Source organism: Rana temporaria, chromosome 6 (genome assembly GCF_905171775.1).
Source record: "Rana temporaria chromosome 6, aRanTem1.1, whole genome shotgun sequence".
NCBI classification, from domain to species: Eukaryota; Metazoa; Chordata; class Amphibia; order Anura; family Ranidae; genus Rana; species Rana temporaria.
This window is the reverse complement of record NC_053494.1, coordinates 3350397-3365772: the sequence shown is the minus strand read 5'-3', so window position 1 is coordinate 3365772 and position 15376 is coordinate 3350397. Positions and strand designations below refer to the sequence as shown.

Below are 15376 nucleotides of genomic sequence, written 5' to 3'. Positions count from 1 at the left end.
CAATACTTTTTTTTAATGTCATGTGACAGTGACACTAATATGCAGCATGGATGGGCACTGATGGGTGGCACTGATGGGCACTGATGAGACATGGACTGTGTCAGGAATTTTGTATTTTATATTTACAATTTTTTTATTTTTTTTACAATTTCATTTTTTTTTTACAATTCTTACATTTTTTTTTTTTACAATGCTTTCTTTTTTTTTTGGGGGGGGGGTGTGAGTGGATGGTGTCAGTGTTTTTATTTTTTACAATTTAGCTTTTAAATATTTATTACTATATATATATATATATATATATATATATATATATATATATATATATATATATATATATTCTCTCTCTCTCTCTCTCTCTATATATATATATATATAGATAGATAGATAGGTAGATAGATAGATAGATAGATATATATAGATATAGGCCCGGATTCACAAACAGTGGCACATATTTATGCCGCCGTAGCGTATCTTCTTCTTTACGCTAAGCCGACGCAGCGCAGAGAGGCAAGCACTGGATTCACAAAGCCAGTGCTGCCAAATCTGCGCTGGGTTTCGAAGGCGTAAACCGGCATATGTGGAAGTGGGCGTGAGCCATGCAAATGAGGCGTGACCCCATGCAAATGATGGGCTGAGTCTCAGACAGATACGTATAATGAACGGCGCATGCGCCGTCCCGTGGACGCATCCCAGTGCGCATGCTCAGAATCACGTCGGATCTACTCCCTAAGATACGACGGATCACTGCCTACGGCGTGAATGTAACCTACGCCCAGTCATATTCACGTCCAACGTAAATGACGTAAAATACGACGGCTTGAGTTCCCTGTTGCAGCCCTTTATGGGGCATAACTTTACGTCGGACGTATGACTTTATGCGCATTGCATCAGGAGGAACGTTTGTGAATCGGCGTATCTCCCTCATTTGCATATGTGAATAGAAAATCAATGGGAGCGCCAAATACGTCCAGCGTAAATATGCGCCCACTTTACGCCGGCGTAGGCAAGTTACGCAGGTCGGATGAAGCCTATTTTCAAGCGTATCTAGTTTTGTGGGCACGGCGCACAGATACGACGGCGCATATTTGCACTTATGCGTCGTATCTCGAGATACGTTGGCGCAAGTGCTTTGTGAATCCGGGCCATAGATAGATAGATATAGATAGAATATTTAAAAGCTAAATTGTAAAAAATAAAATAAAAAAACACTGACACCATCCACTCACCCCCCCCCCCCCCCCAAAAGAAAGCATTGTAATATATATTATACCATATAATTCTTTCTTTTTTTATTATAATTTTGTGTTATCAGCCCTGTTGGGGGGGGGGGGGGCCTTTGATGAGATATCAGGGGTCTAATCAGATCCCTGCTATCTTTCCTTTGAGACAGGGAAAGGAACTAATGACACATTAGGAGCCGGTAAATGACATAGCTGGCTCCTCTATATATATACTCTATGTGACATGCTGCATCAAGGGTGCTTTTTTTATATATTAGTAGAAATGGTGGACATTAGTTTTATCTTCTTAGGCCCCATACACACGACCGAGTTTCTCGGCAGAATTCAGCCAGAAACTCGATCGGAGCCGTATTCTGCCGAGAAACCCGGCCGTGTGTACACTTTTGGCAGAGGAAACCGACGAGGAACTCGTCGAGCCAAATAGAGAACATGTTCTCTATTTCCTCGTTAGTCAATGGGGAAACTTGGCTCGCCGAGATCCTCGGCGGCTTCACAAGGAACTCGATGAGCAAAACGATGTGTTTTGCTCGTCGAGTTTCTCGGACGTGTGTACGGGGCCTCACACATGTTGGAAATGATATGATATATACATTTCAAAATTCTTACTGTAAGTCTACAGTCATGAACTTACCATTTGGATCACTAAAATTAAGAGCAAATGTTTCATCTCCAGAGATCAATAAATGTGTAAGGGGATTTGTAACATTGAACGCGTCAGCATATTTATCATCAGTGACCTTTGTGTTGACGGTCAGGATGCGCTCAGATGAATTTAGAGGTTTCGACAACAATAACTCCAATGAGTGGAAAAGCTGCCACAAATAAGAGAGAGAGAGAAAACAAGCAAACAGATGATATTTATAAAGGAATATCTATATGGGCACAAAGCCTTTATTAACATCAAAACCCACATTTATAGTATTCTCTACATACAACCAGACATTATAATATATCTTAGTACATCAAGGTCTAAAGATACCATTGCATGATGATCATTGGTGTCTTGTCCTACAAGAGTTGGTCCAGTGGCCACTACTGAAATGTCTCTTGTCTATCCCAGACCCTAGTCTTCCATATACTGACCTGGGAACCACCAAGGAGCCCTGGGCTGGGTGTTCCTGTAATATGGAAAGCTCTAAATCCCACAATGCATCATTATAAGACTCATTCAGAACTTCAAGGGACATCAGTCCCCAGCCTTATCTGTTGTGGTTTAGGAGCAAAACATCAATACATATATTGGCTTAAAGCGGGGGTTCACCCTATATAAAATTTTTATTTATTTTTTTCCTCTAGCATTAAATTCGGCATAGTAGCGCGAGCTACAGTATGCCTGTCTGTATTTTTTTATCCCCTCACTCACTGTGCAATTGTATATTGAAGATTCCGGGGAATGGGCGTTCCTATGGAGAGGGAAGGTGATTGACAGCCGGCCCTGGCACGTCACGCTTCTCCGGAAATAGCCGAAATAGGCTTGGCTCTTCACGGCGCCTGCGCATAGCCTGTGCGCAGGCGCCGTGAAGAGCCGAGACCTACTCCGGCTGTCTTCGGGGAGCGTGACGTGCCAGAGCCGGCCGTCAATCATCCTCCCTCTCCATAGGCACGCCCATTCCCCGCAGGAGTCGGAATCTTCAATATACAATTGCACTGTGAGTACGGGGATAAAAAAATACAGACAGGCATACTGTAGCTCGCGCTACTATGCCAAATTTAATGCTAGACTGTTGTTAAGGAGGGTGAACCACCGCTTTAAGTGATAATTTATTCACCAATTTGGCACTGCTTTTGACTGTTCAGAGCTTTGCGCCATTAAAAAAAAAAAACATATTCCCCATTCATATTTTGCCATTGGCACGTGAAAGGTGACGCACTGGCGCCACACGATGGCCATTTTCAAACACAATTTAAACACATGGTGACAGAGCCAGCCAATATTTTGCCTCTGAAGCAGCCGGCCAGTGTCCAGCAAAACCGGTCAGGCATATCTAGCATCTACCCTCTTGCCTTTGGCATGAAATATGCAAACCCAGGAACACATTTCCTCTTTATGACAACTATGGGCTTACATTCCTACAGACATTTGGATGGTTAAAGGGGTTGTAAGGGATTTTTTTTCCTAAATATCTTCCTTTCCCTTAGTGCAGTCCTCCTTCATGTACCTCATCCTTCCATTTTGCTTTTAAATGTCCTTATTTCTTCTGAGAAATCCTCACTTCCTGTTCTTCTGTCTGTAACTCACCACCGTAATGCAAGGCTTTCTCCCTGGTGTGGAGAAAGCCTCTTTAGGGGGGAGGGGCGAGCAGGAGTGTCAGGATGCCCACTAACACACAGCTCCTTTTTCTATCTGCAAAGTAGAGAGAGTCCTGACTTGCCCGCTCGCCCCCTCCCCCCCTCAAGAGGCTTTCTCCACACCAGGGAAAAAGCCTTGCATTACTGTGTGGAGTTACAGACAGAAGAACAGGAAGTGAGGATTTCTCAGAAGAAATAAGGACATTTAAAAGCAAAATGGAAGGATGAGGTAAGTGAAGGAGGACTGCACTAAGGTAAAGGAAGCTATTTAGGGGGAAAAAAATGTTCCTTTACAACCCCTTTAAGTATTACATGCATACATGCACCCATGCATTCAATTTGTATCCAAGGCCTTGAGGAGTTACTTCCAAGGTGGTGATGGAATAGGTGACCTGTAACATTTACCGGTGGGCGAGGGAGGTGTTGTTCATGTTTACATACACACTTTGGCTTATTGAACGGGAAATGCGGCTGTAAACACCTACCCTCCTCTGGACCACATTACCCACTGTTTTGTAATAAGGGAGTTTTACCACTATGAGTTAACCAAAGATGTACCTCTGGAGCATCTGGATTTTTAACCACTTTTTACAAGGACATAATTATTGGATGGGTGTCATGGATTGATGCATACATGCATAAAAACTTACCCACGTTTACAGGGCCGTTTAAAGGAATTTGGGGGCCCCAAGCAAAATGGAACCCCCCCGCACGCAAAGCCGACGTTAGCGCTACACTCATTTTTTACACCCATGTTCTTACTCCCCCCCAGTCCCTATGTTTTTCTATTCTCACCTTCCCGTCTTCCCTGTAGGCTGCCGCTGTAGCGTGGCCGAGCTCCTCTTCCTCCTTTCAACCCGGTTTTCTATCATTATGGGTCCCTAGTCTCCTATCAGATAGTGCCCGGTACAGGAGATTCAGTTCCATGTGTTCCCGGCCGGACTAAAAAGGAAGTGAGCACTCAGTATGCACTTCCTGTCAGTCTGGCCGGGAACAGGAAACAAAATCTCCTGTACCATGCACGGTACCCAGGTGGACTAACAGGACTCCAGGAGGAAGGAAGAGGAGCTCTGCCACGTTACAGCCTGGGAAGGGGAAGTTGGGGGCCCCAGGCCAGCTCAGGGCCCCAAGCAATTGTTTGTTTTGCCTGTCCTGTAGCGACAGGCCTGCAAGTTTATTACCAAGCCCAGGGCAGTTTGGCTCATCACAAAATATAACTTCTAAAGCAATTTACAGACATATGCAGTTGAACTGCAAATTGAATCACATACATAATGTATCCACCACCAAAAGGGTTTGCTTCACTAATACTGTAAGTGTCCTATGCTCCTAATATGAGTCTTACCTTATAATAATCTTCATTATCCATATTAATTGATTCTCCATAACTAAGAGATGAAATGTTAATAAATACATCCTCCAGGACAGAACAACCCCATGAGTACCACATGAAATAAACCTGTAGAAAAACAAAATCTAATGTTTAGCTATGGATCAGAGATACGTAGACGATGTGTGACTTTACATTAAAGACTCTTACTTGGGACTTCTTTTCCTCCATCAGTGTATAAACATCAGACATGAGTTCAGTGTCATTGTAATCTGTCATGGAGCCAAATGTATAAACCACAATGATGGACTCAGCGGGGGAAATCTCCAGAGCTCTCTTCACCCCATAGAGGAGGGATTGATCGCAGTCCCATAATGTGTCCAAGTATTCATAAAACATAGCATAGTCCTCATCAAAGCTTTTTGTTATGCTTTGCAGGAAGACATTCTTGTCATTTGTGATAGTTTCATTTGTTTCTAAAAAAAAAAAAAAAAATTTTAGAAATTAAACAATAAAGTTCCAAACATCATTAGTAGCATAAAAAATTGTAAGAAAAACAAAATTACACATCAATGTCGCACAAAAAGAAGCCAATCTGACCCAGTTTCAAGATAGATATGGTCTCCATGACTGCCAAATACCACTGTGTGATTTGATTGGCTCAAACAAGGGTTTAAAGTAGAAAGTTGTATATTTCATGCTATTCACAGAGTTGTTCATTTGCTGCTCCTTACTGTATGCTGTGCATTATGTTGTACTCTGGCATACTCTATGCTGTATGCCAAATAGTCCTGATTTCTGCACCCTATAAGCTGTGCTGCTCATTACATGTTCCCTGCCACTGCACTCTGTGAGCTGTGCTATAAATTACATACTACTGAGAATAAGTGTCCATTGCTTCAACTGTTAATGCTTGCTTAGTACTCCTTAGTTATTGTAGGGCTCATTCACATGTGCTTTGGTCTCTGAAGAGTAATGTGTATTACTTTTTGCTCTTCAGAGGGCATTTGACAGGTGGTGAGGAGGTGTTGCACCATCTCCTTACCACCTTGCACCTTGCATTGTACACAGTTGTGGGGCTCCTGGAGAGAAACCCCACTCACTAAAAGCTGAACTCCATCATTTGACATACTTAAAGTGATACTAAAGTATATTTTTTTCTATACAAATAACACATATATTATACTTACCTGCTCTGTTCAGTGGTTTTGCACAGCCCAACCAGTGGCCCCCGGGCCACTGGTTGGGCACCCCTGCCCTAGACCTTATTTTTCCTGGTGCAATACATCTCACTTCTCAATTTTTCTAATGCTGATCCTAAGTCTTTGCGTGCTCCCCTGGGTAATCAACATACCACTTACTACCCCTCAAGTGGAGATGTTCTAAATACCAACCGCTAGACAATCTCCTCCTACCTTGAGTGAGTGAGTGAGAAACTTATATAGCGCAACACATGCGAACTGAATACCTTCCCATATTTGATTCCCCTTATGCCCCCTCCACCCGTTCTACCCCATCTTCACAATGGAATGACCTTTTTGGATACGGCAAACCAATGAAGTTTATCTTTTATCTTGTAGCGGACCGCCCGCTGAAGAAGAGGATACCGGGGTTATGGTAGCTACCATAATAACGGTATTCCTCTTTAAACTGATCACGTATAATGAACATCAGCTCAGAAGAGGAGCCTGAGGAAATGTCCATTCATTGATGGGTGGAGGATATAAGAAAGTGACCATCAGTTAAAAAACAAAGTAAAAATAAGAGCATAGGAGCCGGAATTTAGGGTGGAATTGTGCACTTTGGTTGAGGTTTGGGGTATGAAGAAGCAAGTGCCGGTTTTGAGGTAGAATGGGAGGAAGTAGATTGGCACTGTGAAGGGCATCTAGATTGTCAACTCTCACAGATGCCATTGAAAAAATTTCTACAACATAAAACATTGCATAGTAATAAAAAGCTACAATGAAACAAATAAAGTACTATTTTTTTATTTACCCGCAATGTCCAGGATTACTGAAGCATATTGCCGGGAGACACAGGGGAATCTGGCTGATATGGAATTCAGAGCTCTGTCCATGAAGAATGAAAAATCGAAAAACATCATGAATGCTTCCATCACTACGGTAAGGGAGGTCCCCTCTGCAACACAAATCGACCAGAAAAAAGGAAAATACATCAATGCTCTGTTGATATTTTATAAAACACATTAAGTATTATCACTGGTAACATTGTAACAAAATCTCTCGGTCTATTTTGGTGATGAATTTGGAAAATGAATGTTGTTGGAGCTGTAAGGGGAGTAAAGATGGCGGTGACATGTTCTAATAACATTGTACAGGGTGACAGGTACCAAGTGATAGCTGTAGGCCAATCACAGCAAAAGGAGGAGAGAGAAGCGCCAAGCCAATCCTTTAAACAGCTCAGGAATGTATTCAGTATATGAGTATAAAACAACACTAAAAACTTGCGTGAAAAATGTTGGAGCGCTTGCAGAGTTCTAGAGCGGGTGGGGACTTCCACCTGCGGTGTCACAGGAGGGTCGCCGGAAAGTTTTTATTGAGGGATCCACCAGTGCTGTGTGTTAGCCACACCTGGAGCCTCGATAAGCCTCATGTAGACGTCGGCTGTGTGTCTCTGGGTGGGAGTGGGCTGCAAACTGGGGAGCTGCCCACACGATGTCTGGCCAATCAGAATGCATTTTGAAGGCACGGCCTCGCCTTCTTCATCAGCAGGCCATTCACAGCATCACTGGGCAAGATGTTCACGACAGTTTTTCTTAAATGTAATCTCTATAATTGGTCCTAGGGATTATATGATATCCTGGCCACTCACATAAGACCGTGATATACGCTGAGCGGCAGATTAGGCGGTTGCCTAAGGCCTCACGCTCACAGGGGCCTTGCGGCTGCCTAATTTGCCTGACTGAGGAAGGGAAGAGCCCAGCATTGCGAAAAATTATGGCACTGCTTGCCGATGTGTGGGACCAATCTCCTCATGCAAGGACTCTGCACTAAAAATGTAATACTTTTCCCATTATGGGGCCTCATGTCTATGTTTTGCTTAAGGCCTCACAAAGCCTAGAGCCGCCTCTACTGAGCGGTCATGGGATTGCACTGCTGCATGCCACAGGAGGCGTGCCAGTGCACATGTGTTGAAGTACTAGTATGTCGCTTAGCATGCCGCCGCTGCCCACCCGCAGTAAATGCACTGTGGGCTGGCAGCAAGCGGATAATAAATGAACCCCAGTGATAGGTTCTCATGAGATCACATGTCTTCTAAGACCTAAGGTGGTCAAATCCTACTCCAGATGTGTGTATAGCTCTATTGGTTTTATTCATGTGGTTCAAATCCATGTGTGGAGTCATTTGTTGTCATTTGTTTCAGTCAAAATAAATGAAATAGTGTAAGATATATTGATGATCTTTTTTTCTTGCTTGTCTGAGTTTTTGTATCAGGGATCCCTCACTTGGTGACTTACCTCTCTGTGTACAGTCATGGGCTTCAGTACCTGAAGAAAAAGAAAAAGATATTATATAATATCCCTGCAATCCTTTTTTCTCTACAAAAATTCATAAATGTCAAAGGGGCAAAAACCTCAACTAATATTCTCTCCGTTTCATTTGGTTTGTCCTCCCACATCTGAGAGGTCTTACACAAGGTTGTCATGATACATATGGCCAATGGGGCAATTCAGAACACACACTTTGTCACTCTTTCGCTTCGCCATGGTCACCCTCCACTGGGCCCTCGACTGGTTGCTGCGGGTCACGCCCCTTCAGCCTCCGGTTGGAGCATTTTCCGTTGTCACAATTTGGGATCAGTCCCTTCGATTAATCAACCATAATGCAAATATCTTGTACACAGGGCCGTTTGAAGGAATTTGGGGGCCCCAAGCAAAATGGGGGCCCCCAAGCACCCCCCCACAGGCAAAGCCTACGTTAGCGCTACACTAATTTTTTACACCCATGTTCTCCCCCCCTCCCTAGTCCCTAAGCTTTTCTATTCTCACCTCCCCTTCTTCCCTGTAGGCTGCCGCTGTAGCGTGGCCAAGCTCCTCTTCCTCATGTCAGTCCGGTGTTCTGTCATTATGGGTCCCCTTTCAGATAGTGCCCGGGCCGGGTACCGCGCGGTACAGGAGATTCAGTTTCCTGTGTTCCCAGCCAGACTGAAAGGAAGTGTGAACTTCCTGTCAGTCTGGCCGGGAACAGGAAACTGATTCTCCTGTACCACGCGCGGTACCCGGCCGGACTGACAGTACTCCAGGAGGAAGGAAGAGGAGCTCGGCCACGCTACAGCCTGGGAAGGGGAAGTTGGGGGCCCCAGGCCAGCTCGGGGCCCCAAGCAATTGTTTGTTTTGCCTGTCCTGTAGCGAAGGGCCTGCTTGTACATACATCAACTTCTGAGGAAGCGAGCAGTTTGAGAGCATTTTGCAAGACAAGCAAAATGTTTTAATAAATTTTGCCTTGATACACAAGCGATGTCTTGATATAAGAGTAGCGTCATGTCACAACTGAGCATAAAAGAGAAGAGAGGTTCCTCCTCTAAGTGTAGCAATATGGTTACATTTAATGAAGGGACAACATTTAGCAACTTATTGCTACACTTAGAGGTGCCTCTCTTCTCTTTTATACCCTGTAAAAAAAAATGCTTTGATATACAAGCGCTTTGGATTACAAGCATGTTTCTGGAATGAATTACGCTCGCAATCCGAGGTTTTACTGTATTACAACAATAAATTCTCCAGGCGGATGGTCGGCTCATTTATGTCATCGCAGAGTACAAACCCCAGAAAGGGAACTTACTGAGACTCGTAGGGGTGGTGAACCCTGAAACAAGAAAACAGAGATTAAGAGATTATAAAAGAGAGAAAATGAACATAAAATAAATTGTGTTACAAAGGATAGAGCATTACAATGTATCCGTTCATTCAGTACATCTACAAGCCGGCATGGATACATTCCTGATGTGTTACAATATACAGGAAATAAATATGTCAGCAAATCTCCACCTTTTATCATTAACCACTTCAATACCGGGGGGCACTTGCTCCCCCTTCCTGCCCAGGCCAATTTTCAGATTTCCGCGCTGCCGCTGTTTCAATGACAATTGCGCGGTCGTGCTACGCTGTACCCATACAATTGCTAAAGAAATAAAAAAGACCGAAAATTTGGAAAAAAAATTATGTTTTCTTTTGTTTCTGTTATAAAACGTTGTAAATAAATGTTTTCTTCTTTACTGATTGACACTGATAAGGAGATAACAATGAGGTTTCACCAATGGGGTGGCACTGATAAGACAGCACTGATGAGGTGGCACCAATGAGATGGCACTGACGGGCACTGATAGGCGGCACTGATGGGCACTGGTAAGCAGCACTGGTAGGCCACACTGATGGACGTTGATAGGCGGCACTGATGGGCACCCATGGGTGGCACTGGTTGGCACTGATAGGTTGCACCAATGGGGTGGCACTGATAGAAATCACTGATGGCACTGGCAGGCAGCTGCCTGGGCACTGATTGGCACTAATAACACTTAACATTGGGGAACACCACTAATAACACTGAGTCTTGGGGTACACCACTAATAACACTGAACCTTGGGGTACACCACTAATAACACTGAGTCTTGGGGTACACCACTAATAACACTGAACCTTGGGGTACACCACTAATATCACTGAACATTGGGGTACACCACTAATAACACTGAGTCTTGGGGTACACCACTAATAACACTGAACCTTGGGGTACACCACTAATATCACTGAACATTGGGGTACACCACTAATAACACTGAGTCTTGGGGTACACCACTAATAACACTGAACCTTGGGGTACACCACTAATATCACTGAACATTGGGGTACACCACTAATAACACTGAGTCTTGGGGTACACCACTAATAACACTGAACCTTGGGGTACACCACTAATATCACTGAACATTGGGGTACACCACTAATAACACTGAACCTTGGGGTTCACCACTAATAACACTGAGTCTTGGGGTACACCACTAATAACACTGGACCTTGGGGTACACCACTAATAACACTGGACCTTGGGAAACACCACTAATAACACCGAGCCTTGGGGTACACCACTAATAACACTGAACCTTGGGGTACACCACTAATAGCACTTAACATTGGGGTACACCACTAAAAACACTGAACCTTGGGGTACACCACTAAAAAACACTAAACTTTGGGGTACACCACCAATACTTAACCTTGGGGTACACCACAAATTCTCTTAGACCATTCTAAGTATGAATCACTTCTCTCGGAATGCCGTCATTTAGCCACTTATCCATCTAGACCTTCACTCTATTTTTGTACGTTGCATTTTATAATTCTCCTCCATTCACATTATTGAAGGCCTGGTTTCGCTGTCTCTGGGCCATATTAGTGTCAAGGCATTGTGGGTTGTGTGAGGCTTTGATAATACTACACCTATCAGGAGCTTGAGCGCCATTATTTCCCTCCGTAGACACAGAGCTGAAGAAGGTATTTCATAGATTTTCCTTCTCTTGGTCACCAACTTTGAACTATCTTGTAAGGGACCTACCTGCTCAGACTTTATGTATTATCAGGTTTACTTTATTTCATATATAAAGTGTTATATTATTACGTTTTCTGGGAACCTGACAAATGATAAGTGAAGGGGAACGGAGGAGCACCTTCCACACATTCCATGTGCTTCTTCACCTCCCTTGTTGGGTCTCTAGATGGTTTATTTAGGAGTAGATCTAGGAGATCCTCCATGTGTTGTCTGCTCTCCACCATCAACCACCATACCATAGACCACCCCTAACCCTCCCACCCAGACCTAACCCCCCCACCCAAACCTACCCCCCCACCCAGACCTAACCCTCCCACCCAGACCTAACCCCCCCACCCAGACCTAACCCTCCCACCCAGACCTAACCCTCCCACCCAGACCTAACCCCCCCACCCAGACCTAACCCTCCCACCCAGACCTAACCCCCCCACCCAAACCTACCCCCCCACCCAGACCTAACCCTCCCACCCAGACCTAACCCCCCCACCCAGACCTAACCCTCCCACCCAGACCTAGCCCCCCCACCCAGACCTAACCCTCCCACCCAGACCTAACCCCCCCACCCAAACCTACCCCCCCCCCACCCAGACCTAACCCTCCCACCCAGACCTAGCCCCCCCACCCAGACCTAACCCTCCCACCCAGACCTAACCCTCCCACCCAGACCTAACCCCCCCACCCAAACCTACCCCCCCCCCCACCCAGACCTAACCCTCCCACCCAAACCTAACCCCCCCACCCAGACCTAACCCCCCCACCCACCACTAACCCTCCCACCCAGACCTAACCCCCCCCACACAGACCTAACCCCATCAGATGACCTGAATCTACTCACCAGCCATCCCATGAGGAGCACCCAGCAGGACCAGGAGGAAGAGAAGAGACGACATCCTTCTCATTGTGGAATCTTCAAACTTCTCCCAACATATGTGAGGTCCACTTTCCTGCCTCCCTTTTATATTGTTTTTTCTGTAAGCTGAGAAAACCAAAATTGCCTTTTTTTCACTTATTTCTTCTCACATGCAAACATGTCATTGATAATGTCCAAGGCATTGTTCTACACATTTCTTAAACATTCTTCAAGTCCTTGGGACAAATATGTAAAATATTCCCAGTATTGTGATGTCGCTTTGTCTCCATTCTTAGAAACTATTGTTGTGCTTTTCATGAATTGAAGAATGGGGGAAGGTTTTTTTTTTTCTTATTCTCTCTTTTTTAGATATGTATAAAGAGCATTACCAGAAAATCAATATGTTCTTATTGTTCAGCTCTGTAACCTCGTCATCTCTCCCCCCCCCCGTCACCCCCCTATGGAGCAGTTTTTACATTTACACTATGCACCTGTTTGCATAATATATATATATTGTATATAAATAATACATTTATAATATATATACAGTATATATATATATATATATATATATATATATACACACACACACACACATATATATATATATTTTTTAACCACTTCAATACCGGGCATTTTCACCCCCTTCCTGCCCAGGTCAATTTTCATCTTTCAGCGCTGTCACACTTTGAATGACAATTGCGCGGTCGTGCGACGTGGCTCCCAAACAGACGTCCTTCTTCCCCCCACAAATAGAGCTTTCTTTTGGTGGTATTTGATAACCTCTGAGGTTTTTATTTTTTGCCCTATAAACAAAAAATAGAGCGACGATTTTGAAAAAAACACAATATTTTTTACTTTTTGCTATAATAAATATCCCATTTTTTTTTTAGGCCGATACGTATTCTTCTAAATATTTTTGGTAAAAAAATTGCAATACGCATATAGGGCCAGATTCAGGTACAAGTGCGGCGGCGTAACGTATCATAGATACGTTACACCGCCGCAAGTTTTCATCGCAAGTGCCTGATTCACAAAGCACTTGCGATGAAAACTACGCCGGCGGCCTCCGGCGTAAGACAGCGTAATTTAAATGGGCGTGTGCCATTTAAATTAGGCGCGCTCCCGCGCCGGACCTACTCCTGCAAACTCCCGCCGTGCTTTGCGCGAAGTGACGTCATTTTTTCGAACGGCGACGCGCGTAGCGTAATTCCGTATTCCCGGACGTGTTACGCAAACGACGTGAAATTTTAAATTTCGACGCGGGAACGACGGCCATACTTTAGACAGCACATACGTTTGCTGACTAAAGTTAAGGCACCAAAAACGACGACTAAATTTGCGACGGGAAACTAGACTAACGGCGACGTAGCGAATGCGAAAAACCGTCGTGGATCGCCGTAACTCTTAATTTGCATACCCGACGCTGGTTTACGACGCGAACTCCCCCCAGCGGCGGCCGCGGTATTGCATCCTAAGATCCGACAGTGTAAAACAATTACACCTGTCGGATCTTAGGGCTATCTATGCGTAACTGATTCTATGAATCGGCCGCATAGATACTCTGAGAGATACGACGGAGTCTCTCAGATACTCCGTTGTATCTCCACTGTGAATCTGGCCCATAGTGATTGGTTTGCGCAAAATTTACAGCGCCTACAAAATAGGGGATAGATTTATAACATTTTTTTTTTTTACTAGTAATGGCGGTTATCTGCAATTTTTGTCAGGACTGCGATATTGCGGCAGACAGTTCGGACACCTTTGATGCTATTTTGGGACCATTCACATTTATACAGCGGTCAGTGCTATAAAACTGCACTGATTACTGTATAAATGTGACTGGCAGGTGTAAGGGGTTAGCTCGGTAGCGGGGTGTGTGACCCCTTGGATGGGTTCACTACACACTGAATTTACACAGACAGGCAGTCGAAGACGGTTGAAAACAAAGGGCCAGATTCAGCATTGAATTACGCCGGCGTATCTATAGATACGCCGCGTAAATTCAAAGCTTTGCCGGCGTATCTTTTTTCTGTATTCAGAAAGCAAGATACGCCGGCATTAGCCTAAGATCTGACTGGCGCAAGTCTCTTACACCGTCGTATCTTAGGGTGCATATTTACGCTGGCCGCTCGGTGGCGCTTCCTTCGTTTTCGGCGTAGAATATGCAAATGACCTAGATACGCCGATTCACAAATTTAGGTAAGCCCGGCGCTATTTTTTTTATGTTGTTTACGTTAGGCTTTTTCGGCGTAAGGTTGCTCCTGCTATTATGAGGCATACGCAATGTTAAGTATGGACTTCGTTCCCGCGTAGAATTTTGAATTTTTTACGTCGTTTGCGATAGCCGTTCGCGAATAGGGCTGGACGTAATTTACGTTCACGTCGAAACCAATGACGCCCTTGTGGCGTACTTTGGAGCAATGCACACTGGGAAATTCCACGGACGGCGCAAGCGCCGTTCGGGAAAAACGTCAATCACGTCGGGTCACCACCCATTTACATAAAACATGCCCCCCTCATACAAATTTGAATTAGGAGCGCTTACTCCGGCCCCATTTATGCTATGCCGCCGTAACTTACGCTACGCCCGCACAAACTTACGGCGGGCTACTTGAATCTAGCCCAAAGATTTTGGTTTATTCTTCCATCTTGCTGGAAACAAGTGCAAGCATCCAAACAGCATAAACAAAATCAAACATAAAATAAACCCTGGCCACTTGGGGCGTCTACCTTCATCACACAGGAACCTATCTAGGGAGTCTGGCACAGCCTACTGCTGGGCAGACACTACTGGTCATACAGCAGAAAAACAATAGTATTTTGATTTTTATCACACAGAAAAATCAAACACCTCCTCACCTCCTCAGAAGACTTTCAGTACGCTGCTCTCCTTACTCACAAAGCCTCAGGATGCAGCAATTCAGTGGTAATCCTCTGGATTACTTATAGAGGCCTTAATTGCCTCATTCTGAACAGCTGAAGTTTTCCAACGCCCTTAGACCTTCTCTGGCTACGTTTGCAGCCGACGCCTAATAACAATTGGTGTATTGTCTAAACAAGGCAGAAATGTATGTCCTGTCTGTGACAACACCCACAG

General features: G+C 44.5%; 1 protein-coding gene across 1 annotated transcript in view; it reads right to left on the bottom strand.

Annotated features, from left to right (window-relative positions):
* LOC120942910 (uromodulin-like) overlaps positions 1–12369 on the bottom strand; it is a 41269-nt gene extending 28900 nt beyond the window's left edge. The window contains exons 1-7 of the mRNA XM_040355862.1: positions 12262–12369; positions 9663–9686; positions 8339–8368; positions 6856–6999; positions 5071–5336; positions 4876–4989; positions 1873–2053 (exon numbers count right to left, since the gene is read on the bottom strand). Of these exons, the coding sequence (XP_040211796.1) occupies positions 1873–2053; positions 4876–4989; positions 5071–5336; positions 6856–6999; positions 8339–8368; positions 9663–9686; positions 12262–12325 (823 nt within the window). The 5' untranslated portion in view covers positions 12326–12369. The remainder of the gene's footprint in view (positions 1–1872; positions 2054–4875; positions 4990–5070; positions 5337–6855; positions 7000–8338; positions 8369–9662; positions 9687–12261) is intronic.
* Between the last annotated feature and the right edge of the window lie 3007 nt (positions 12370–15376).